Consider the following 27862-nt stretch of genomic DNA (forward strand, 5'->3'; position numbering starts at 1 on the left):
TATCGAGCGAATTCTTTTTAGTTTGTAGCGTGAAACGGACAAATTAGAATTCTAAATGCTTCGTCAAAAATAGTTTTTTTTTACACGGCCAGACGGCGTAGTAGTTCATTCACTATCGCGTTCGCGTTCCGGCAGTTACGCAAAGCAGATGTTCGATCTTAAAAGATGAAGACCGACTTCCCACCCTGAAAAAATGCCAAGACGAAGAACAGGTGCTTGTAAAAAATCTCCTCTCGGAACTTAGAGACGATCTTTATACGGGAAAGTACTTTACTCTACAGTCTTCGGTAATCTGCGGTTTTACGTATATAATCGACGGTTATTTAGAAATTACAAGATAAATATGTTCTATTAAAAATAGAAAAGAAGTTCAGCGCACTTTCGAAATCTTGAACGTGACTTTCTGATGCTATAGGTTGTGCTAATTTTCTTTTTTCTTTTGCAGCTGATTGCCTGACATGGGTTTTGTCACTGCCATAATAGCAAGCACTTGGTAGTCACGCCGGTGGATCAACATGTTCGATAATAGCTTCCTAAATCATCGTGTATAGTCGAAAGTCTTTTATAGAGCCTTCGTGTTCGTCAAGAATCGTAGGACGTGATCCGAAACGACAAGATCGGCGTCTTTGGCAGACGCAAGGATGCAGGTAGCTGCACCCACTGAGCTACTGTTCGAAAATCGTCTTTAGAAATTTCAACACAAGCAGAAAAATTATGTTTTACGATGTGAAACGACTTCAAGGAAATGCACAGAATGTTATGGAGACTTCTTTCCTCCATCTACACCGTGATTATTCATATTATCTAAAATATACATATAACGTCATATTACTTAAAAAAGATATTTAAGCCTCTCGGAGAGTCGGTACCTGCGCGATTAGGTAATATCGAAATTATGCGGAAGTGCCAAATTATGTGGAATGTCAATACGGAATTTGTAATGTTAAGTGAACTCTCAATATTAGGTTTCGTAAGACGTGACGCGATATGAAACGTATCCTTTTAAACGGCGACCTTTATACCTGGCAGGAGACTGGCGTAATATTTTTCGGGACAACGCGACGCAATATCCTCGATTTTAAATCATCAGAGCAGGTAAAAAGACCTCAGCTGAGGTCACGCCTACGAGACCGCTTCTCCAACTGAAGAGACTGTCCCTTTCAATATCTTTCCATTTAAAACGAAGCTGTTCAAGAGATTTAAATAGATCACATTTATTTAAAGTACCAAACACGTGCTGCCATTTTTATTTATGCGCGGGTATATTCTTCATAATCATCGATCTTAATTTCCGCTCATAACTTACTAATTACGAATATCACAAATTAACGTTATTATAGTCATTAATACAAATTAATATTATATACCATATACTATAAATGTATATGTATGCGTGTGTATTATAGTTATAATGTGTTTTATTCGCACGTGTTCACGCTAGCAATATAATAATCATGCAGAGCTTCCATACGTAAACTCTCTAATTAAAACACTCCTTTCTCGGCTGCACCGCATTTTGTCAAACGTTCACCACTTCCTCAATTATAAATATAAGCCTGTACTCGCGCTGGATCGCGTTTCCGCCATTCTTTAATCCCTCTCGGCTATTTTGCATGACGGAACTTTCTTCCCGCTGCCGTGTTCCTTCCGACCGAGGCGGCTCGACAAAGGCCGTTCGAAAAAGATGCGTGGCAGGTGCGTGCGCGTGCCCGTCGTCCAATGGTGTTCGGTCGCCGTACCGGTGGTGCATGTGTATACGGTATTACCAGGTACCAAGGAACTCGCATAAGACGACAAGGGGGAAAAGAAGGTAAGGAGGAGAACCGTGATGCACCTTGCACCGGCCTCGATCCCATTGACAGAATTCCCCCGCTACACGCTTCCCTCGTATGTAATCGTGCTTGGCGGAAAAAAAAGAAAACCCTCGCGAATTAATTGCACACGCTCGATTAAAATCGTCGCGAATCGTTGAGCGACGCGACACCACCCATATTAAAGATACCGAGGTGCAGGAATTCGCCTTCTCATTTCTTGCACATGCAAATCGACAACCGTTTTTGCCTGCTCAGCGCACCGGTGTCTTCTGAGAAAAAAAAATACGTGCTCCTTTAGTTCCTGCATGTAATGTAACTGTTTGCCAAGCATTTAAATCGTTCTCTAGCTCTATTTTAAAAAACTTAAAACATTTGTTGCGCGTGATTAGTCTCAGATAATCGTTCAGATGATTAGATTTAGAATATATAAAGAAAAGGATGTTATATCTACAATATTTTGACACGAGGCACAACGAAACTGGCTCTTTTTATCTCGCGGTTCGAGGATTCGTGCCGATGTCCAACCGATCGCCCATCATGCCTTAATTGGAATCGAGCCCGCGGACGATTCCGACAGGTGAATAAGAACGCGATTAACGTTGAAACGGGAACGTTTATGCTGTCCAGTTATCGTCCACCTGATATGGGTGGCGATCGCGTTGTAGGCTCTGTTTACAGGCTGCCGAGCTGCGGACGGACGTCGTATAATGATGGAATTTATGCAAGTAGAAAGGTAATTATATGCTACGCATGAACTTATAATATGTTAGAGACGAAAACTACATTATCTAAACCGTCTTTAACAACGCCGTTTCAACAACAAACTATTGTCGAATTTTAACGATTAAAGAAGAGGTTTATTTTTACGAAGCTTATTTTTACGGAACTCATTTTTCCTCCTGTAACTATTTTTTTTTTAAACAAAAATAAAAGTCAAGAATATTTTCACTTTCGCTCGTTTCAAAAACCGACGTTTATTCTCGCACTGTCACCGGTTTGCAACTGGCGATGACTCCCAAGAATAATTACTTCATTCTCGAGGCATGTACGCATCGCCCGATCACTTTCAGTATCGTCCTCGCCGCACCTGTTTCCATCGTGTAGATCGATCGATAAAAATTCGAAATTTACGCGGAAATAACGTCGGGAAAATTAACGGCCCCGGATCCTCTTTATGTCGCAATAAAACGCACATTCGTGCGTACATGTCGGCCGGTCCAATAAATTATTGTTGTCCTCGTTAAATGCAGAAAATATAACGTCTTCGCGTTTTCATTTTATTAAAAACGGAGTCTTTTTTTCTGTCATAAAGTCTGTCAGTGTAAAGAGTAAATGGATGCTAAACCGAAGACACCTACGGATCTTGGTCCACTCACTCGGTCAGGCCGTGTACACTGCGCGAGGAGAAAGCGCGCCGAGGAAAAACGTGAAGAGAAGCGGGAGAAGTCGGCACGTGCTATGCGTTCTGTCCGTGCGGAGTTTACCAAGTGATCGTTTAAACAAAGTTCATTACCTCATGATCGCCGGTCGCACAAAGGGCACGGTTAAGTCACGTCGAGTGTTCGCTCGTCTCTTCGGAATCTTCTCCGTAAGAAAGAAACGTTCCTCCTTAAGTATTCACGAGGCAGTCGTCGCGTCAAGCGCGAGAGGACGTTATCCCGGCGCGGAACGAAAAAACGACATAAACAAACCTGCAGTAAACTTAAATATAACTTGCGCGCGATCCAAATATTATAACATGCCTCGAAAAGAAGAAAAACAATGAAGAAACTAATTTAACACTTGTTTTATTTATAAATGTATTATAACGCGAAAACACGTGCGTATATGTCAGCAATTTTCGGACTGACGGAATAAATTTCGGTACAGATGCTTTTTCGTGTCCTGTTCTCTCAATTCTCTTGAAACGTTCTCGTTATATAATCAAAAGCGTTAACCAGTATCCATATAGAGACTCGCAGAGGATTGAAAACCCATCAGAAGATAGCTATAATAACGCGGGGTTGACCGGATTGAAAAAGGGAACGCTGCATAGCGCGCATCACCTTTGGTTTTATTCAAATATATTCGTATTCCTTGCCTCTCTCCAGGATAGATTCCGATACAGTTCATAACGGGGAGCCGTCCTGGCGCCAGATGTTCCCCGTTTTCCAACCCTCTAAACTTTGCCTGTTGCACGTAGAGAAATTTTCATCATTCTCGCGTATCCATCGAGAAATTATTTAGCAGATACACGTCGTTACGGAAAAAAATAATTGTATTTTATGGCAGCATCATTTTAATAATAAAATTTGTCGAAAAGATATATGCAACGGAACATAGTTTATGGAGTTTGTGCAAATAATTACTTAGAAATAAAAATAAACTTGTAATTATTTAGCCGGATATAACAATTTTTGCAAAATTATATGCAGAAATTTCAGAATTTGATTATATTATTATATAATTTGTCAATACGCTACAATATTCGTATCTCTAAACAGAAGGCAATATGGCTAATTATTATAACAAGATAATTATTTACATCTTTTTGATTGCGAACAAAGAACAACATCGATAAAGAGTTTCATTTCTATGCGTAATAATTACGAGAAAGAGAGAGGCGATTCATTACACACCGCGAACGCCGTAAAACACAAGTTAAAGATAAAAGAAAACCATGTGTCGGACACATCCGAAAATATGAAAAGCAGAATTCGGCATATGTTTACCAGGTGTCAATTTTATGCAGGAGGGCACCGACACAACGAGAGGGCCCCGGGTGCCTAAATTGTTCGCCGATACTCCGCCAAAGGTGTGCTTTCAATGGATTCCGATGCACATTTTATTGCGGCGATGCACGCTGGTCATGCTGAAGCAGCGACACAGCTGTGTGCCAGACAACGAATTGACAAAAGATAAAAGAAGAGTGATTTTACGACACAGCAAGTCATGAAATAAACAAAACTCGACTAAAAAATGTACTTGTAAAATTATTTCAAGACCGATTCGAGCTCACAGAACCCAAATTTTTTATAATAATTTTCAATTATATTTTCAATTATAGGAAAAATTTGGATCAAATTGCAAGTTACTAATAGACTGGGGGGGAATTCACAACCCAAAATTTTGTACACCAATGCCGATTTTTGGCATTGCTGTAAAACACTGCCGACATTTTCGTACACTGCCGACAATGCTTAGTCAATACCTACAATGCCGTCAATCCTATATATAAATAATATAAAATTAAGGCAATGCCATGCAATTATGAACACTGCCGCGTACTACCCATTATTATACGCCAATGCCACCTCTATCAAGTTAACCTCCCCCCCACTATTGCAAAAAAATCCGCACCTATTAAAAAATTTAGTGCTATTTATGTGCTGTTACTCTAGTCCGGATTTTGTTGCTCAAGCCGTTTAGCAGGAAACGGCGATCGAAATGGGGGGGGGGGGCAGCTTGTCGTTATAATAAAAAACCTATATAGAGTGCTCAAATCCAAAAAACAAATACACCAGAATTTGTTGCTTTTTTGTTGCTTCAAGATAGCGTAAAAACATTTTTGAAATATAACGTTTTTTTAGAAAATACGGTAGGGGAGACCGGGGCTAACTCGACACCGGAGCAAACTTGACACTAGGCTTTTTGCCAATTTAAATCTATCGTAGAAACTTGCCTTTCCTACTGTAAATGCGTCTTTATGTGCCAGTATTATCAACGGAATTTGGTAACATTCTGAGTTATAGTGTAATTTTTAACGCGACATAAGCGTTTTTGATAGTGAAAAGTAATTTTTCTGATCTCTCGAAAATGGTCTACTCTTTCATCGAGCTTTCGGGCAAAACTAAGCGACGTACAGCAAAATTTCCTAGCAATTTTGTACCTGAAGGAACGCTCTTTAAATGTGTACCATTAAATGTGCTTGAAAATTTTAATTAATTGTTGAAAATTGCCTTTGAAAAAATTGTGTCGAGTTAGCCCCGGTCTCCCCTACGTATATCCGAATACTTAACAGACAGCACTATATTGACTACATCTTAAACAACGTTATATTTCCAAAATATTTTTACGCTATCTTAAAGCAACAAAATAGTAACAAATTCTGGTATAAACGTTTATTCGATTTGAGCACTCTATATATATTTTTTCGCATGGGGAGGGGCCAGCTTGACACAGATTCTAGCCCCACCACATACTAAAAAACACATATAGAGTGCTCAAATTCAAAAAAACAATACACCAAAATTTGTTGCTTTAAGATAGCGTAAACAAATTTTCGAAATATAAGGTTCTATAAACAATGCCACTAATAAATACTGCATCTTCGACCGTTATCTACGACTCGAGCTACGACTTCGATGGCTAAAAACTAAGTAAAAGAACTTGTTGCTTAGCTCTTTTTGGTCTTAAAATATTCTATGGACCGTGCTCTATCAGAATATGCAACTTACGATTTTGTTGCTTGCCCTTAACTGCAAATGAACAAATTATTTATCTCCGCGTCAACCGTTATCTCGTTACCTGCGACGTCGATGGCTAAAAACTAAGTAAAGGAATTTGTTGCTCGGGTCTTTTTGTTATTTAAATATTCTATGGACCGTGCCCTATTAGAATATGCAACTTACGATTTTGTTGCTCGCCCCTAACTGCAAATAAACAAATTATTTATCTCCGCGTCGGCCGTTATCTCGTTATCTACGACTTTGATGGCTAAAAACTAAACAATAAGTAAAAGATTCTTTTACTTTATAGTTTTTAGCCATCGAAGTCGTAGATAACGAGATAACGGCCGACGCGGAGATAAATAATTTGTTTATTTGCAGTTAGGGGCGAGCAACAAAATCGTAAGTTGCATATTCTGATAGGGCACGGTCCATGGAATATTTTAAGACCAAAAAGAGCCGAGCAACAAATTCTTTTTACTTAGTTTTTAGCCATCAAAGTCGTAGATAACGGTCGACGCAGAGATAAATAATTTGTTTATTTGCAGCTAGGAGCGAGCAACAAAATTGTAAGTTGCACATTTTAATAGGGCACGGTCCATAGAATATTTTAAGACCAAAAAAAGCCGAGCAACAAAATTCTTTTACTTAGTTTTTAGCCATCGACGTCGTAGATAACGGTCGACGCGGAGATAAATAATTTGTTTATTTGCAGTTAGGGGTGAGCAGCAAAATCATATGTTGCATATTCTGGTAGAGCACGTTCCATAAAATATTTAAATAACAAAAAGACCCGAGCAACAAATTCCTTTACTTAGTTTTTAGCCATCGACGTCGCAGATAACGGTTGACGCGGAGATAAATAATTTGTTTATTTGCAGTTAGGGGCGAGCAACAAAATCGTAAGTTGCATATTCTGATAGGACACGGTCCATAGAATATTTTAAGACCAAAAAGAGCTGAGCAACAAGTTCTTTTACTTAGTTTTTATCCAAAGTCGTAGATAACGGTCGAAGATGAAGTATTTATTAGTGGCATTGTTTACAGAACCTTATATTTCGAAAACTTGTTTACGCGCCGCTATCTTAAAGCAACAAAAAAGCAACAAATTTTAGTGATTGTTTTTTTGGATTTGAGCACTCTATGAGTTTTTTTAGTATGTGGTGGGGCTAAAATCTGTGTCAAGCTGGCCCCCCCCGCCATGCGAAAAGAAATATACAGAGTGCTCTCTCAAATCGAATAAACGTTTATACCAGAATTTGTTGCTATTTTGTTGCTTTAAGATAGCGTAAAAACATTTTGGAAATATAACGTTGTTTAAGATGTAGTCAATATAGTGCTATCTATTAGGTATTCGGATATAAGTATTTTCTAAAAAAACGTATAGGGGGCGTCCACTGCCGTACTGCCGAGCCAATGCCGGATAAAATTCGGACACTGCCTTAGCAATGCTATGCAATACCTCCTGCACTGCCACTGCCACAAGTCATTATTACCACTCCCCAACCATTAACGACAATGCCGTCAATATTATAGGCCACTGCTTACTTTTTTCAGTCCACTGCCGAAATTTTGTACACCAATGCCGGCTGTGAATTTCCCCCCATAATAGACATATGACGTTATAAATTGAAAAAATCAAAAATCATTTGTCTTTAATTCGTCAGCTCTGTGTAACCGACATGGTTTGCGTACGTAATCAAGTAAATGATTTTATAAACAGATGAATAGTCTTGCTAATTATGAATAGGGCAGTGTCCTCCCATTTTGATTACAAAGCAAAATGACGGCAGCAATTTTACGACTCTGCTTGGAACACACGAGTGAAATATAGAATTCATTGTCTAAATGAAATGAAATTTAGTTGTACTGCTTGTAATGCTTTCTAACTTTCGAATATTCCTTAATATGTAATAAAATTAATAAAAGTCCTTTCGATATTAAGCAAGATGTTTTTTTAAAACGCTGATACAAAAAGCAGTTTTTAGAAATTTTTTTCATGTCTAATATAGTATATAATCCAGTGTATAATACACATAATTACATAATTCACGAATCGATAGTGTGTCTCGAAAATTCAAGTATTATTTAGAAATGCCTACTCTTCTTGGTTTTTTTATTTCCTTCGTTATTATGTTATGTATATATGACATTTATATATTTATATACAACAATTATATATATAGAGATTATATGTGTATGAAATTATATAAAAGTTTAAACAATTTAAAAATAGTTATATAAAATTTTAAAACATTTCATCACATAATCATCTCAATTGACATAATATAGGATCGTTTCCTTTTCTTTTAATGCAGAAGTTCGTTTTCTCTTGTCGCGTCACACGCTCCTCGAATTCTATTTTCCAGACTTGCTCGGGATTTTCCGCGAGTCATATAGGAATTTATTCCGATATCCTATTGATAAAAATTGATCACTCGCTCCTAGCCGAACGGTGCCGTTTCTCTGTCGCAGTCAGGGAATGTCAGCTGCCTCCTGGGGTACCCTCAGCGGGGTACAAGCCAGACGCCATTGTTCGATCAACAATACTCAACCGAATCGCTCACAACATATCCTATTCACATCATCCACCCACTTTATACCGCCCTCGTGCGCCTTCTTCACCGGCGCGCGCGACCGGCGGAAAAGGGGAACCGGAACAGTACTAACGTCCATTTGGTCCGCGGAAGAAGCTGTCACCCTTCCCGAATCGGAACTCCTCCCTTAAGGGGAAAGTTTCGAGATCTCTCCAGTCAATGCAATCCATTAAGTTTTTTCTCTAATTTGCGAGTTTATTCTTCGTTGAAGCTTGTACCTAATTCATTTTTTAATAAGAGACATAACAAAGAATTATCATGTTATATAATTTAATAACATCATGTTATTAAATTCCGATAAATTATAAATATTTTGCAAATTTGGAATAAACGCAATTGTTGGGGCAATTGTCGAATTAGAGTCTGATCATTCTGTCTGATTGTCCGGTCGTTTAGGTGGAGTTTGGGGCAAATTGACGCATTGTCCGTTTCCAACAGGGACGTCGGACAGTGGTCAGTCGATTGATAATGCCCGTATCTCGAATGTGGATCTTATTGTGCCTACTACGCGCGCCGTGCAACGCGACGATATCGATACCCGCCGATCTCGCGAAACGCGGATGCAAAAAAATCCCTCGTTCTAGGGATATCTGCCTATATGGATCACGAGGAACACGTGGTAGCCTCGTTAATGTAGAGACGAAAGTCGTTTCTCATAAAGAAGTCGGCGGCACGCGCCACCAGGGCGGGGTGTCAGCTGGTGAAGAATGCCGATCGGTACCCATACGTCCTCCTCGATTCGGTGCAGCAGGTTTTTATCTCCGCGCAGTATCTTCCGTTGCCGAGGAACTCGCTACCGACATGACGAAATAACGATGCGAAAACGATGCGATCCGTTTAATCGGTCGATTCATCGTTCGGCAAAAACTTGTCTTTTTTCGCCGAACAAATTTCTCATTTTTAAATAATCGTTATCTCGATTGGAAAGAACGTGGAAGAAACAAACGGCATTGAAAGAAGGTAAATTTTCGAACACCTCGAAGGGCCCCCGATTTAATCGGACTTAGAGAAAAGGTTCAACGCCCTTCATCGAGCTTTCAGAGAGCCTGTCGTCTCTCACCCTCCTTCGCTCTCTCCCAGCATCTCCGTTTCCCCTACACCATCATCGTCGTCTTAAGTGTCTCCTACACCCTATATTTATCCCCACCATGGTACCCATGCTGCCACGCGCCACCATGCTCCGTTGTCTTCTCGCCAACATCACACATCTCTCTCTCAGCAGCCGCCGCCGCTCTCATCCCTCTCCCTGCCTTCTCTCCTTCGCTCGAGCGGAGGCCCGGCTCTCGAGGTCGAAATTCTCAACATCTGTCATACCTCCTACCACCGCGTACCCGCCGCCGTTAATACGTTCACTTGGTAACAGCAGCCACATCCCGACGACGACTCTCTCGCCCGCTTCCTGTAATCCCCAAAGTTCTCTCTTGGATGAAAGTCGAAACGAGGAGCTCTCCCGAGCTTATTTCTCGCCTGTACGGCTCAACTTCCCGAAGAGTTATTTAGTTACGCGTGAATTCCATTCGCGGAAGACGCGAACTGATGATGTCACGGACTAAGACGCTCACGGCGTAAGAAAGGATTTCTCCGCCGGAGTTGCCCAAAGTTCTCTCGAACTTATTGCTATTTCGAAGCGACAACTCAGTTACTGGGACCATTCGCGATGCTACTCGCGGAACTCGTTGCAGACGACGAAATCTCAACGTCTTTCCATTGATTTACTTTGAAGCCGTTCAGGAAAGTTCATTTCCATCATCGAGACCAGCTGCACCATCGCGCTCTTGTTGCGAAGCGTAACGCATATATGAGTAAAAAGAAAATCTACGACGGTTCTCTTGCATCGCTCGCGACACGCGGGTATTTATTTCCCGGTTGCCGATTCGAGCATCTCCGCGTGATCAGGAGGCGATTCGAGGACGTCGGTCAAGCCGGACCCAGGCAACATCTGCCTGTTCGTCGGTGGCAGGTGGCGACCTATCCTCTTCTCTCCTCGCTCGATCCGCCTCTCGCAAACTCGCTCCCGCACTCACCACGTCCTCGTCGCACCCCCGTCGCGTGATCTCTTCTCTCCGTCGCTCTCGCCCGTCCCGTGTGTATTTCTTTTCGGTGAACGACGTGCGCCACGCGACAACGGCACGACAGGCGCGTGTCGGAATCGCCACCATGGCGGGGGGAAAATGGCGCACGCTTGCCTTAAGGGAGGCTGCGCCTCGTGCGGCTCGTAATTGCGAGCATGACACAAATTCTTATTGCTACCGTCAATTTCTGCGATCTCTTATCGTTAGCCTCTCGTTACGTAAAAAGAAAAAAGGAAAAGAAAGAAGAAGAAGAAGAGAAAGGAAAGCTGACTTCCAATTCGGGGAATCTACGATCTAAATTAAGATTGCGACTCGTGGGGGATGCTATGCATTATGCATATTTTGATATAACCCCTTGAATTCCCGAAAATCTCTAGTTTCCTGTCATATGTCACGAAGTTAACAACCGAAGAAAAGAGCCGTTATTGTCGCTCTGAAAGAAGAGGCGAGCGCTCTTCGTTGCTCAATTTACGGACGAGAGATATTTACATGTGCGTGTGCACAATGCGACAGGCTCGCCACAAACAGGTGGTTGGTAAAAAAAAAAGAACATATCTCTTCGAGTCACTCGGAGCACGACTGCGGAGCACTTGGAGAAAGAGAGAAAAAGAGGGAAAGAACGCGCAATGTGCTCTCTTACAATCAGCCAGCTGGTAATTAATTTAACGTCGAACAATAATGTTCATACGATGAAATGAGGTATTTGTCTCCAATAAGTTATTAACGTCGTTTCTTTCGAATGTATGTTTTTTTAATGACGTCTACGTCATACAAGTCGGTCAGATAGAAAGCTACGGAAAATTATTCGTAACGTTTGACGCGCACGCATCGTCTAATACTTAAAGATCGCAACTATAAAAGATAACGGGGTCTATCGAGCAGTTGCATATATCCGCCGATGGAAGAAATTATGTCAGGAAATGGCTGCCAAGTGGCTGTCGCGGTGCAATTACGACACGCGGAGCGAGCAGAAGGGGGTGGCGGGGCATCGTCGAGTTTTTTAAGTCGTCTTAAATTTAGAACGACTACGTCGCGTTCTAAATTTAGCCCCGTTCATGTCGATTATTGCTCGCACGAGTGTCCCGGAAATTCATTCACCGATCTCCGCCGCTGAAGAGTTTCGCAGCTTTCTAAGAAATTCCAAGTGATTGAACTCAATTCTGCAGAACTTCAAACGTGGAAGGAATATAAAATATAAATCTACTTGATGAAATACTGGCGCGCGCCATTCGCCAATATAAAACTCGCCGCAAAGGGTTTAGCCGAGGAGGGTGTTTCGAATAGGACGCACTGGACAGGACTGATGTGTCTCAGAACCTAACATACCGTAAATTTCCAAAAGGGAGGGTAGTCGCGTACTTTGAATGACGAAGGGGTTAATTCTGGTCATTAGCACTCGCTCGCTACGTGGACAATTGCTGCCGTTCCCACTGTTTGTTCCCGCGACCCTGATGAGTTACGACGTTTTGAATCTGTGCACGCATGTTTCACCCCTTCAGATGCTCGTAAAAAAAATCGCAAAAAAACGTGAACCCAGACTCACGTACGGATCGATATAGGGTTGAATCTTACAAGGTAATATATTTGAGAGACACGAATTATATATACGGACTAAATTTTATATATTTGGTCATTTATTAATGGCATTCTTTCGAATACTAGCTTCGTTTCTAAAATATTTAATGCAAAGTGTGCAAAAAATTGATATCATGCACAATAAAATGCTCTTTTTATAATATCATAAATATTATTAGTATTAAAAACATTAAATTAAATAAAAAAGCCATTAATAATATTGTTGCAGAATATAACTCTTGCAGAGAATTTGAATATTCTCAGGATTGCAATGCTGAAAAAAAAATTCATGTTTGCGCAAAAAAAAGCCTCCCTGCCTTCGGGTGAGCATTTGTTTCTTTTCCTCAGCCAAGCGGGAGCTTTCTCCCGCGACCCTATCGGGTTTGCACAAGGGTGCGGTTTCTGTAATTGCGAGGGTTTCAAGCATCACGCTATAACGATGGATGAAAGCCCTTTTGCCTCTCAGTTTTCTTCTCTCCCTCCGTTCCCTCGACCGACATCCCCGCCGTGTACATCGACCCTGACATTCACCTACACCCGCGAAAACGTGCGCGCGCCTTTAATTGCAGTGACAGCGAGAACGAATAAGCCCGCATAATTAATCGCAAGGCAGGCAAGATAAAAGCCGCTCGCGTTTCTGTTCGGCCGGCTCCTCCGCGCGGTATCGATCCGCGTCTCAATGCGAACGAGCACTCCAACTATATATAAATGACGAGAGTGACTGCTTCGTTACTTTTTTCATCTTACGGCGGAACCGGAGTATGAATTTTTTTGAATCAGATGTATTCGACGAGGCGTCCTGCGACGACGACAAGAATCTCGTTTGAAAGGCGTCGCGTTGCCACCTTAAAACGAAACGTTTCATTCAACTGGACGTCCCGAGAAGAATTCGGGAGCTAAATCGCGGACGGATATCCACGGCGGCGGTCGGCGTTGTTGAAAGCGAAAGAGAGAGAAGGAGAGCGGCGCGGCGGCGGTGACGGCGGGCGGATAGTTCCCAAATTGTCATTCCCTCTTAAAATTAATCCACGAGGGTTGCAAATAGCTGGCATGGGCTTGACGTGCGGCCAATTGCCTGACGCGCGCGAATCCCGCGGATGCCGTCGCGGACGGCGGACGCACTTTCGCCAGTGCTAACGGTGGACAGGCGCTGCGAGGGGGATGACGGGGGCGAACGAAAGGGGACGAGAGCGCGGAAGAAAAGGCCTCTGGCTCTTTGGCGCTCTCGCGTCGACGACGGACGAAGACGGGGGACGGCGGATGGGAGAACAGAGCGAGTAGGTATCGCGCGCGGTTCGCGCCCCGTGGCACGACAGAAACCTTTTCCAATTGACGTCATAGACACGCTCTTTTGCCCTTTTTTTCACCCCGCCCCTCGCCCCGCCGTCAGGTTAAGAATAACAACGCGGCGAGATCGCTCGCGCGCTTATGTGTTGCAACGCACTGGGAATAGACGGTGGCCGACTACCGGCCACTGCCGCTGAATCGACTTTGTCGGCTGTGTGTTGCCACTCGGCCCGAGTATATCCCACAAGTCGTGAACATGTATTTTTAATGACGAGTTCGCCAATGAATTCGTAAACGGTTATTCCCAAGCGAAGGTAAGCGAATCGAGTAACGAACGATCCTCGGGTTAGGTACAGGAGCCCTATTTTCGAATCGTTTTCATGAAACTCGCATGCAAAATTCAATGCTTTTCAAATAGAAAGTCGCATACAAAGATCTCATTAGGACAGGTTCAAGAATTACGGTCCCAGGAGCGATGGAAAAAGAGGAAGACCGAACTTGAGCTTCAAGAGTCACAAAATCGTATTCTTCTAATTTCGATTCTTATTTTAACAGAATCTTAAAATTTAATTTCCAAAAAAACGAAAATGAGAAAGCTGATAATCTAGTATGAAACGATATAGTACTCCTCGAAATATTTGCTGACAAAAGATTGGTGTGTGTGAAGCTAGCGTCTCATTTTGCGGAAACTCACAAATTATTGAGAGTTCTGACTTCCTTTTCAATAGTTCTAGAGTTCCTGCTAGTTTAAACAAATAGTTCTGGCTTTTAAAGCCAAAAAACGCGTCAGTACAAACTGAGACGCTAGGTTCACGCAGCGTCTCACTTTGTCCTACACAAGTTCCACTACTGTATCTCATCAGATTTTGCGAGATCTATAGTTCTATAACAGTTCTATAAAGAGTTCTGCCATATAAAAGCAAAAAAATTAATTATAAAGTACTAAAAAAAATTACAATGTAACGAGTATACCGAGTTGAGACGCCAGTTGAAATCTCGGAGTTCCGATTTATGTAAAATATTTTTCGAGTAGTTCTGAGCATATTGAAGCATTTCTTAAAGAGTTCCGAGCGTTAGAATATTTGTGTTATATTTTAAAAAATTAATATTAACCGAAAAGTAATCATGACGGAAAACGATGAAACGCTAAGCGAAATCTCGGAGTTCCGGTTTATATAAAATATTTTTCGAGTAGTTCTGAACATATAGAAGCATTTTCCAAAGAGTTCCGGGCATTGTCATTGTTGTATAATTTGTAAATAAATTAATAACACTCGAAAGTCAGGAATTTATCGAAAATAGGTGAGACGCTGGCCGTATTTCGACAGTTCTGCGAGTTTTATTATAATTTTCGTACAGTTCTGAACGTGTTCTAACGTTTTCTAAAGAGTTCTGGCGATAAACATTATTTAATCATTTTTTAAATAATTTTTATCGCCCGAGAAAGACGCATTTACGGGTATATGAGTGAGACGCTGTAGGAAATCTCGGAGTTCTGGCTTATATAAAATATTTTTCGTATAGTTCTGAACATATAAAAGCAATTTCTAAAGAGTTCCGGGCATTGGCATTGTTGTATAATTTGTAAATAAATTAATAACACTCGAAAGTCAGGAATTTATCGAAAATAGGTGAGACGCTGGCCGTATTTCGACAGTTCTGCGAGTTTTATTATAATTTTCGTACAGTTCTGAACGTGTTCTAACGTTTTCTAAAAAGTTCTGGCGATAAACATTATTTAATCATTTTTTAAATAATTTTTATCGCCCGAGAAAGACGCATTTACGGGTATATGAGTGAGACGCTGTAGGAAATCTCGGAGTTCTGGCTTATATAAAATATTTTTCGTATAGTTCTGAACATATAAAAGCAATTTCTAAAGAGTTCCGGGCATTGGCATTGTTGTATAATTTGTAAATAAATTAATAACACTCGAAAGTCAGGAATTCATCGAAAATAGGTGAGACGCTGGCCGTATTTCGACTTCTCTGCGAATTTTATTATAATTTTCGTACAGTTCTGAACGTGTTCTAACGTTTTCTAAAGAGTTCTGGCGATAAACATTATTTAATCATTTTTTAAATAATTTTTATCGCTCGAGAAAGACGCATTTACGTGTATATGAGTGAGACGCTGGCCGTATTTCGACAGTTCTGCGAGTTTTATTATAATTTTCGTACAGTTCTGAACGTGTTCTAACGTTTTCTAAAAAGTTCTGGCGATAAACATTATTTAATCATTCTATATGTTCAGAACTATACGAAAAATATTTTATATAAGCCAGAACTCCGAGATTTCCTACAGCGTCTCACCCATATACACGTAAATGCGTCTTTCTCGGGCGATAAAAATTATTAAAAAAATGATTAAATAATGTTTATCGCCAGAACTCTTTAGAAAACGTTAGAACACGTTCAGAACTGTACGAAAATAATAATAAAATTCGCAGCTTTGTCGAAATACGGCCAGCGTCTCACCTATTTTCGATGAATTCCTGACTTTCGAGTGTTATTAATTTATTTACAAATTATACAACAATGCCAATGCCCGGAACTCTTTAGAAATTGCTTTTATATGTTCAGAACTATACGAAAAATATTTTATATAAGCCAGAACTCCGAGATTTCCTACAGCGTCTCACTCATATACCCGTAAATGCGTCTTTCTCGGGCGATAAAAATTATTTAAAAAATGATTAAATAATGTTTATCGCCAGAACTCTTTAGAAAACGTTAGAACACGTTCAGAACTGTACGAAAATTATAATAAAACTCGCAGAACTGTCGAAATACGGCCAGCGTCTCACCTATTTTCGATAAATTCCTGACTTTCGAGCGTTATTAATTTATTTAAAAATTTTACAACATTGCCAACGCCCGGAACTCTTTAGAAATTGCTTTTATATGTTCAAAACTATTCGAAAAATATTTTATATAAGCCAGAACTCCGAGATTTCCTACAGCGTCTCACTCATATACACGTAAATGCGTCTTTCTCGAGCGATAAAAATTATTTAAAAAATGATTAAATAATGTTTATCGCCAGAACTCTTTAGAAAACGTTAGAACACGTTCAGAACTGTACGAAAATTATAATAAAATTCGCAGAGAAGTCGAAATACGGCCAGCGTCTCACCTATTTTCGATGAATTCCTGACTTTCGAGTGTTATTAATTTATTTACAAATTATACAACAATGCCAATGCCCGGAACTCTTTAGAAATTGCTTTTATATGTTCAGAACTATACGAAAAATATTTTATATAAGCCAGAACTCCGAGATTTCCTACAGCGTCTCACTCATATACCCGTAAATGCGTCTTTCTCGGGCGATAAAAATTATTTAAAAAATGATTAAATAATGTTTATCGCCAGAACTCTTTAGAAAACGTTAGAACACGTTCAGAACTGTACGAAAATTATAATAAAACTCGCAGAACTGTCGAAATACGGCCAGCGTCTCACCTATTTTCGATAAATTCCTGACTTTCGAGTGTTATTAATTTATTTACAAATTATACAACAATGCCAATGCCCGGAACTCTTTGGAAAATGCTTCTATATGTTCAGAACTACTCGAAAAATATTTTATATAAACCGGAACTCCGAGATTTCGCTTAGCGTTTCATCGTTTTCCGTCATGATTACTTTTCGGTTAATATTAATTTTTTTAAATATAACACAAATATTCTAACGCTCGGAACTCTTTAAGAAATGCTTCAATATGCTCAGAATTACTCGAAAAATATTTTACATAAATCGGAACTCCGAGATTTCAACTGGCGTCTCAACTCGGTATACTCGTTACATTGTAATTTTTTTTAGTACTTTATAATTAATTTTTTTGCTTTTATATGGCAGAACTCTTTATAGAACTGTTATAGAACTATAGATCTCGCAAAATCTGATGAGATACAGTAGTGGAACTTGTGTAGGACAAAGTGAGACGCTGCGTGAACCTAGCGTCTCAGTTTGTACTGACGCGTTTTTTGGCTTTAAAAGCCAGAACTATTTGTTTAAACTAGTAGGAACTCTAGAACTATTGAAAAGGAAGTCAGAACTCTCAATAATTTGTGAGTTTCCGCAAAATGAGACGCTAGCTTCACACACACAAAAGATTGACTAATTTTAACCGAAATGTGATTGCTTAGCTTCACGAGTTGTTAAACATCTTTAAATACCGTTTAATGATGAAATCAAAATTAAAAAAGCTGATAACATAATATAAATAATTATGGTACTCCTCAAAATTTTTGCTGAGAAAAGATCAACTGACTTTAATACATATGTAATTATTAGATTTATGAATTGTTAAACAAACAATAATGAGAATACTGCGAATACAGTCATTTTCTATGAGATTTATATTCTCGAGGTGTTACATATACCTGCGATTCTCCTACATGCCATCATTATTTGAAGAGAAAAAGCCCAGGATAAAAAAAATGAAGAGACGGATGCAGTAACCGCAACTCGTGTGTGTATCTGGTGTCAGAAATAGCCGCCGTCTTTAGGTACGAACAGTGCACGCTCCATTACGCATTCATACATGGGCAAGACGCATATACGTGAGCCGCACATGTCGCCGAAATATGTATATGTACCGTTCATTTATTTCCGCGTTCGAGGATTTCCTCTCCGCGCCAGTTCCCGTCATTGACTCTCGGCTAATCAATTCTATAATAAAAAAAAAAAAAATTATAAAACTTTTGTGCTTATTATTGAACTATAGAATAATAGATCGCGGAAACGCGGTAACGAACGTTCGAGGCATCGTTCCAGTTTATCAAGATTGCGGCAGACCAGCGGATAAAAATAGTAGACACAAAGGGATTTTTTTTTCTTCCTTCCCGAACAACATCCGTAATGACCCATATTTCGCGATGTTCGAAACGTTGAGAGTTTATTGACAGATCATCGCAACGAAAATGGATCACCGATTTAATGCAGCGTGTGCAGCAACGAAACGTGAGGGGAATTCACTTTCGCGAAACCGAAAAATAAGGTTTGCTTACGCCTGTGTGCTATCAACGTCGCGTAACCGTCAGTTATATGCCCCTCCACCTTGCTCTCTCGACGCTGCCGCGTCTGTACGATTTGACGATAACGATCGCGTATACGCAAATAAATTTCCATATCAGCGCGTATTCTTATTCTTCGGACCGATCGCGCCGTGAACGTTTTCTTGGCGAATTTTCTTATTTTCTTCGACGTGAAGGAAGACTCGTCGAGGGAAAAGGAAAACTTAACAGGCTTCTTTACTCTCACGGTCTTTTCTCCTCGGTAGAAGTTTAACTTCCGCGGGTAGTTTTCGAGTTTTTCTCCAACGTCGCACACGCTCTACCTGACCTGAGTCATCAATGCCGTACAATAGACCTGCTACCTCTCGGTCAGGTTGCCGAGCACAGTTGCGCAGTCGAGGCTTGCACAATACGATCTTTCTGTCGAGATCTTTCTGCACAGTTCAAGCGCCAGCAACGCTTTTTCGAATTTTCTGCTACGCCACGTCGGTCGCACAAAAGGCGACCTAGAGTCTTTACAGCGAATCAACTGTGCGACGTTACCTAAACCAAGATCAGCTGCGCGACGCGGGCACGTGGGAGAATCTTCTGATTGAAATTTATTGGGTCTTTTCCTTCTTGCCAGCCAGTGCCGAAGCGTGTGAATATTTGACACAATGCCGTTTTTAAACTATAAACGCGTGTTCGCGAGGCAATCTCGAAGCTCCGTCTCTTCTGATTTTGCAGTCACGTGCCTCGTGCAGACACCGCGACGTTGATGCATCTCCGAGGTAACGAAATTATCCCTCAAAGTGCAGCCGCGACGGATCTCGATCTCGAGGTTGCGACGCGACCGGAATTGGATTTCCAGAGTCATTAGACTCGCGCCGGAGCGCGTCGCGTCGCGTCGCGTCGCGTCGTCGCGTCCCGTGACGCACGGAGAGGCCTCCTTTCTCTCTCCCTTTTTCCTTTTCGTTTTTCCCCGTCGCCGTGTAATCCCTCTTTCTCTCTTTGGGTCTCCAAAATGGCCACACGCAGCCAGCGTAGCGTCTTCTTGGTATTATAAATACATATGAGAACTGGGTCGCTGCCCTGAACCCCGGCCACCACGCATCCCGTCTACGATCCTTCTTCCTCGTTAATTCCTCTCCCCCCCGGAAGTGTCGTCTACGAATCCCGAGCGCGCGCGAGCGATTTTCCGCGTTTTTCTTTCGAGAGAATTTAATGGCGATTCCGATATTTCATTAAGCTCTTAGAACCGTTTCGTCCGTTACAGGTACAAATACAATATTTAATTTCTCAACAGTTTCATTTTCTAATAATGTAAAACGTATAATCTAATAATGTAATATTTTATTAATGTTTCCTAGTTTAATTCAGTCTCTTCCGTACTTAGAATTTCCGGTTTCCATTGCGTCCTAATCTAAAGTCGCGCGAGAGTTTAAGTCCCGGTCTACAATAGGTGTTTTAAGCCCTAAGCCTTAAGAAATTGTTCAATCACAGTTGAATTTTAGGAGAATAATTGACTGTGATTGGTCAATTTCTTAGGGCTTAGGCCTTAAAACACCTATTGTAGACTGGGACGACTAATGAACGCCATCCACTCGTCGTTCCCGAAACGTAAGAGGTTTCTGGTCGAGGTACTTAGCAAGATGAGAGACAAGAAAAAGAAAAAAGGAGAGAAGGACGTCACGCGCGGCCGACCGCTCGCGTGACGTCGATTAGATAATTCGGTGGAAGGGAAACGGGAAACCCGCGTCGCGCCGGGTCTGTCGTGGATTTGTGCGGATGTGCAATCGCGGTTTTACTGGGCAGGTCTTCGAAGACCGGCCCCTGTGTGTCTGCCATATGACAATACCATCTGCGCGGCCCATGCCGGGCGACCAGACCAGGATACCGCCGGTGATCCTGCGGGATATAGGTGGCTACGCGCCACGACGGGGGTGCGGGAGCATCTTGCAAGCCTTGCGGAGCCCCCGGCCTTTTCAGAGACGGAATCGAAAGGTGCGCCCTGCCGCAGGCCAGAAAAGATGCAGCTGGCAAAATAATCGCGCAATCGCCGAAACGCGACTCCGTAACGCCGCGCGCCGGTCATCGCGCACCGAGCATTGCGCGCGTGACGTTGTCTCGTGACGGACCGGAGATGGATTATTTATTATTGCATCGGATATTGCTGTATGGCAATAAAATGCGCAAAACCCGAGTAAATTAAGTCATTACTTCCCGCAATGGCAGGAGATCTATTAATTAAGAAGAAAATGCACAATCGTTTGATTGTCTGTGACAAGCGTTCTCGTATGATTTTTACAATTTCCTAATAATAATGATCGTTAATCGTTTTACATCGATCCGGATTAATTATGTGCAAAAAGTAACGTGACTTTTCTTATTTCGTACTTGCGTATTTCGCAAATAAAATTTTAATGGCAATAATGTTAACTTTATATCCTATTTAATTATAATTCTAAAGAAAAAGAAAGTGAAAGAAGAGAGATAGATTGTGTTCATCTTATTACCAACGGAGCAAGCTGCATCTCGATGCAGATGTCGCTCCCAGACAGCGTCTGATAAAACTTATCAAGTAAAGGGTTGCGCACAATGAAAGGAATAGGGAACAGGGAATAGGGAACAGTTCAATATTAATATGTGAAATTCATTAACCTAATTATATGTACCTAATTTATTAACACAGAATAGACAAACAGAGGAATAGCGCTAAGAACAATATGTTAATATTAAACTGTTCCCTATTCTCTGTTCCCTGTTCATTGTGCGCAGCCCCTAAGAGTTTGGATGCATTCAGATAATTTTTAATTAATTCGCTATCTATTTAAGGCCAACTGATAGAGAGACTTACGAAGAAATTTAGATTTTACACCGTTATTTATTTTACAAATTTACTTATTATAAAGTAGCAATAATATTTATACGTATAAACTATTGAATTAAATTCATTTTTCATTCATAAACCGTAAAAATATTAAACTAACTTCAGCGCTTTTGAAAAAAGCGCAGCATATTTATTTAACCTAAAAGGGGCGGATGATGTTCAAACTTTTACTTGGGGAACTCTAGTTTCTGTATAGGTAAGATATTTTCTGTTGGTAACATAAAATAGGATAAAGTACATATATACTTTTTAATCATGCACTTCGAACAAATACTGGCAAACCATCTTACATTAATAAAATAAATATCCAAGAAAATAGTTGAAGACTAATTAATAAAGAGTCATTTAAGACGAAATATGCTAGCACTTTACACCAAGTGTTTGTTTATAAGTGTTTCTCATTAAAATTTAACTTATTTTTTAGACACCATTAATTTACATCTTAATTTGATTTCCATTTCCATTGAAGAAATTCTTGAATTTTTTAAAAACGTTTTCTAAACGAATTTCTCATTTTGCAATAATTTAATAAATAAAAATATACACGGCGTATCTCTTCGTACGCTTTCACAATCGCTAACGAGCAACTGATGATATCAATTAACAATTGTGACTTGGATTTAAATTCGCCACACGTGCAATCCGTGGTGCAATCATGAAAAAAAAAAAACCAACACGTGCAACGATCGTTCCTTATCAATAACAAACATTTAAGAAATGCAGTAATCTAATTCACGATTCGCGCAGATTCATAGTTCAAGACACGTTATCAAGTTATCGCTATCATGTCACATTATCAAATCGAAATTTTATTCCAGTTCTCGAGAGAAAAACTGCCGAAAAAGACTCATCTCGCGCCTAGCAACGCGCTGGCGGATGAAAGGAGATCCAATGTTCCAATCAGTGGTTCCAATAAATCTGAACATAACCTCCTCGACATAAATTCCGCGCAACTAAAGAAACCAGGTACCCCGTTGTCGTCGCGACGACGCCGAACGTCGGCTGCGGATCATCGGCGGTCGATCGTCGTCACGGTTGACACATGACACATGACACGCGCGCGCGCTCGCGCTCGCGCGTGCACGGAGAAGGAGGCATTCGGGGCCGGCGAGCAGCACGCGATCGCCGGACGCGAGTGTGATTCGGGAGACTCACCGCTGTGCCCGGTGTTGCTTGACGATTGGCCCATCGTCGTCGTTGTCAGCCCGGCGGCAGCGACGGCGACGGCGACGGCGGCTGCGACGGCGGCAGACAATTGCGTCAGGTCGTAGGGCGGCGGTGCTCGGGGGCGGGCGCGGGTTCACGTGAAAAAGCGGTCGCATGGGCGCGCGTGAAACGGGCACATCTCTCGCGACGACGACGACGACGACGGCGCGACGGCAGTGGCGGCGGCGGATCGCTGTCAATCACGGTCACGAATGTCACGATCAGTCACGATGCATGGTGCATCCGTTGGCATCCGCTACGCGGTGTCGCTACGCAGCGGCGAGGCGACGAGGCGGACGACCAACCGCACTCGCATCGCTGCGCCGCCGGCGGTCGCGCACGCCGCGCAAGGTGATTGGCCCGGCGACGGTGGCGCGCGTGCGCGCCGATTAGCGCGCCGTTTTGAACGCGGCGCGCGTGCGGCGTGCCGCAGGGCGCAGGGCCGAAATTGATTCCTCCTCGAGAGAGCGACTGAGAGCGACGGTGATGCAGGTGCGCGCCGCGGCGGATGCTGGCCGCGTTTGTCCGCGGTGCCGCGGACATTCTTGCGCATCCTGACGCGAGGATGCTCGTGCCTTGTCCTTGGGATTTCATTATATAGCGATATTGTCGATTTTTTTATCGTGTATATTTCTATGTTTACAAAACCGCTAGATGAAAAAGTTTTAGTTTATACGCGCCGTATTGAACGTAAGATGTATAATTGACAATTTTGTAATACAGATAATTTTACGGCAATACCGGTATATTGTACTGTTAATGCTGTTATTATATTATTGAATCACAATTGTATTTATGTATATTTTATTTAAAAAATTAGGAAATATATAAAAATTTCAATTTATACCAATATTTGGCGTTTAATATCGGTTAATAATTTTCAGCCTTGTTATTGTATAAGAATAAATGTATACTATACAATTGTTAGTCAAATTATTTCAGTCTATCTTGAATTCACTTTTTTATAATATTCTTCCAATACTTTCAATCGAGTTAAACTTATGCACGCTACGACATTATTGGATTAAAAATTATTATGTATAAAGTAAATGATATTCTTGCACAATTCGAGTTTTTACAAGATTCGCATTAGAAGGTCAAGCATGCAATTAATATAATTACATTAATTCTAGTTAATCACGGATGCATTCTAATTCTAATTTTAATTCAAATTAGATTAAATTTTAATTGATTTGGAAATTATCTTGAATTATATATTTTATTCAGACAATTAAAAGACTATTTATCCAAATGTACACTTCTGACCCAAAAAAATATTTTTGACTTTGTTTTTTTCCAGTGCGCAATATCTGTATATGTATAATAGATACGTAATTTAGTTTTCTAAAGAATAGAGATTGAGTCTCTTCTTTAACAGAATAATCCTGTAATTATTCCAAAAAGCGTCTCTGTTCAGTCATGCTTGAATTAGCATCATTCTTACATATCATCATTTAATTTTAAGTTCAAGATCCTAAAAAATTTCCTGCATTCTTCTCATATATTCTATTTTGCTATTGATCTCAGCTTTACCGAAAGAAATGGAAACATATGAAGTTACTTATGCGCTTAGTTTCTCCTAGCATCTTGGGGACATCAGTTATAAAAGTTCATAGCACGTTCCAGACAAACTATGAAAGTATAACGGAATAAATGAGCGAGGAATCACACGAATCTATGCTCGTCGACATTACTTTCTTCACACTATCATCGTAAATCCTAAACTGCACCCACTATTCGCGTGTCGCACGTACGTGTCCCGGAGCGCAATGGGACCATGCGAGGAGTGTTCAGGATGGCGTATAAAGACCAGGGTCGTGCCCGAGCTCGCGGCACGTCCTCGCCACGATCGCTGAACGATGACGGATAAGGACCTATTGATCCTCGCCGTCGGTGACGACGGCCGAGTGCTCGACTAGTCCATCGATCACCCTTAAATCTCCGGCGAGATCGAGGTCTATACGACCGCGAGCCCGCGGATCGCCTTGGCAACCGACCGTCATAACACTGTATTCTATACGTTAAGTTTAATGGTATTAATAGCGTCGACGGAGTTGTGAACGGGAGAGCCGTCCGGCCAGTCGCTCGGTGTTCCGTGGATCTACCCATTCTACCCTGCGACGAGGATCACGACGATGTTAAACGATCGGCCGGGAACGATTGGAGAACGTTCGCGACTGATGAGATGGTCGCCGGCGGGATCGCCCGGGATGTAGAAGCCCGAACGTCGACGAGAGTGTGCGATTCCACCGGGAAACGAAACGGGCTCTGGGTCGCCGAAGCATGAACGTAGGGAATCCCCGAATCGTTTGCCTCGCCCTCACCGTCCTCGCCTTCTTCCAAAGAGGTAGACAATCAGGCGCCGAGATGGTCACTGATCTTTCTCAAATATCGAGATCAGAGTGGGCTCTATTTGCGAATCTCGCGCGCGAGCAAGATCGATCCGATACCGGATTGCACACATCGCTTTTGAGGACAAGTCGTTAACGCGCGATATGTGTATAGTTCGTGCGGTTTTACGTAAAAATAGCTCTCGCTTTGGTGCCGTTCACAAGCCTTGACATAAAAAAATTATCTGTCGACATAAAAATCCTTAGCACTTATTTTTTCTATCGTTGGCAAATGAAATTTTGTATTTAGAACTAAACGAGTAAGCGAGATGTCCCAAACGCAAGAGATGTACGTCGGGCCGCCAAGTTTTATTTGTCGCATCGTCTCACACAATTAAAGAGTATAACTTGTATATGTCCCGCCAGGATGGGCCATCGATTGTTTCAAGTGCGTCTCGATCGACGGCGACAACAAACCCTGCGATGATCCATTTCATAACAATGGGAGCCTCGCTCTCTTGGAGTCGCCCTGCTTAGGGGGTCGGAAAGGCCGGGATGGCCTCTTCCCAGCGACCGCTTGTCTCAAGATTGCCGGCATATATGGTAAACTGAATTACGATGTATTATTTTTATTCATTTTTTTTCACATATCTCCGTTATGTCAAAATCGAGAGAATCCAGCGTTGACAAGTATATTAAGCTTATATTTTACTTAATTGACTCGATGGTTTAGATGAATCCGGTGCGAGTCTGATGGTGAGGGGCTGCGCGTTGGACAGCGGAACCCTGACAACGGACTCCGAGATTATCAGAATGTCCCACTGCGGTGGTTTCTACTTCGACGACAAGTAAGACAAATTGTAATACCGAAAGGAGCCGCAGAAAGAGAGACCGGGAATGAAAATTTATTATTCAGTGAAACAGGGCACGCGCGCGCGCGAGATATAATATACAATCATGCAATTAATATATGACGAAATCTGGATGAAATTTGGAATGTTGCAATTATGTCTCAATATTTGCAACAATACTTGTAGAAATATTTTGGCCTTTCATAAAATATTGATAAATAAATATTTGCACAATTTATTTCTAAATAGTATTATTTCTAAAGAGTAGTAGCAAAACAGTAACATCAGACGAGTCATCTTATTGTTAGTGCAATTATTGTGAAATTCCTCTCAACTGAATGAATTTTCTTATCGGAGAAAAAATTGCCATTTAAAGTCTGAGCTGGATCTTGGTAAAAAAATAATTTAAAAAAAAAATGTATTATCTTAAACATTCACGAACATTTCGCAGATACGTGCGCGGGTGTGTGCAGTCCTGCAGCGATGCGGATGCGTGCAACGCGTCGTCGAGGAATCTCGCGCCGCTGATCGCCCTCGTGTTGCCGATTCTCGCGGGACTCGCGTGATCCATTTGGCGTTCCGCAACGCGCGAGGCCGATCGAACGTCATTTTGAAAAATGGGACAATCTGGAAGAGACGGATGCCATGGCGGCATTGAAGAGATCAAGTACAACGGCGAGCGTGTAGTGGATATTAACAATCTTTGTTCTTAAAGCTTATGATGTTTCAAGCAAACCCACATAGTCTGCAATATACTGCCAGATTACTTAATATATAATTTAAGCTCTAGTCTCATTATCGTCAAGCAACCATCCACGCGCCATTTACTTTTATTAATTTATCACTGGCTATCACTGTGCGATACGTTGATTATATAATTACAGCTTGTTATCAATAAAGCATATGTTGAAATTGTTAAACGGACCCTCTTTTCTTTATATATCCTTTGTCCTTTTCCTTCACCTCGTAAAGAATTATGCGGGCAATTTCAGACAGCGCAATAAGCTCCACTTTTTGTTTCGCTCAAATTTTAATGAACCTATTTCTCTCTTCTCTGTTATTTCGGACGATCGACTGTTTCAGTTTTTAATTAGTGAAATTTTTATTGCAAGGTATAAATTTTAACAGCAATGACCGACCATGAAAAGTCGAATGTTCAGCGTCTCCGATCAATTCGTAAATCTCTTGTGGCGAGTCGCCTGTTGGCTCTGGGAGACCATCGAGCTCGTCCTAATCGTCATATTCGACTGCTTAGCGAGGCTAATTGAGCTAATACTCGTGATGATGAAATTAATATTTCAGGTGACGACCCGCTCGTACTTGTAATTACTTTTTCAATATATTGCGAATAAGGGGCCTGTAAACGTTAATGACATCATTACCGTGCCTTGCGTAAATATATAATGTACCATAGATAAGTTCGTAACGATATCGTTAGCGTGTATAGAATAGGCTCCATGGCATCGATTCGAAACGAAGATAAAAGAATTTTTTTGTAACTAAAATCAGAGACACGTTTTCGTTTCGAGAGAAGCAAAAGAATCTTAATTAAAATTAAAAGTGCGTTTTCTGATTCGTTTCAAGTAATGAAAAATGTGTGCAATGAAAAGTATGGTATATATTTTTATATAAGTAATGGATATATTGCTCTCTCCTCCTTGGAAAACGGAGGAAAATTTCACGGACACAAACGCGAGCGAGTACTACAAGAAGTGACTGAATTTTTAGGTAATCTGCTTCATCAGGGATTTATGCATCGACGCGATGCAGACATTCGCTAATGTTTTCCGAGGGATCGTTAACGTCATTAGCAG

At 41.3% G+C, this 27862-nt stretch overlaps 2 protein-coding genes across 2 annotated transcripts in view; one reads left to right on the forward strand and one right to left on the reverse strand.

Moving 5' to 3' along the window:
* Neur (E3 ubiquitin-protein ligase neur) overlaps window positions 1–24761 on the reverse strand; it is a 60290-nt gene extending 35529 nt beyond the window's left edge. The window contains exon 1 of the mRNA XM_071780713.1: window positions 22817–24761. Coding sequence (XP_071636814.1) covers window positions 22817–22850 — 34 coding nt within the window. The 5' untranslated portion in view covers window positions 22851–24761. The remainder of the gene's footprint in view (window positions 1–22816) is intronic.
* A 164-nt stretch (window positions 24762–24925) lies between these two features.
* On the forward strand, window positions 24926–26968 carry LOC139815558 (uncharacterized). The gene is made up of 4 exons (XM_071782554.1): window positions 24926–25214; window positions 25624–25800; window positions 25931–26045; window positions 26500–26968. The coding sequence occupies exons 1-4, from the start codon at window positions 25151–25153 to the stop codon at window positions 26612–26614; spliced, it is 471 nt and encodes a 156-aa protein (XP_071638655.1). The 5' UTR covers window positions 24926–25150; the 3' UTR covers window positions 26615–26968.
* Window positions 26969–27862: the final 894 nt, after the last annotated feature.

The sequence above is a fragment of the Temnothorax longispinosus genome, chromosome 1 (genome assembly GCF_030848805.1).
Source record: "Temnothorax longispinosus isolate EJ_2023e chromosome 1, Tlon_JGU_v1, whole genome shotgun sequence".
NCBI lineage: Eukaryota > Metazoa > Arthropoda > Insecta > Hymenoptera > Formicidae > Temnothorax > Temnothorax longispinosus.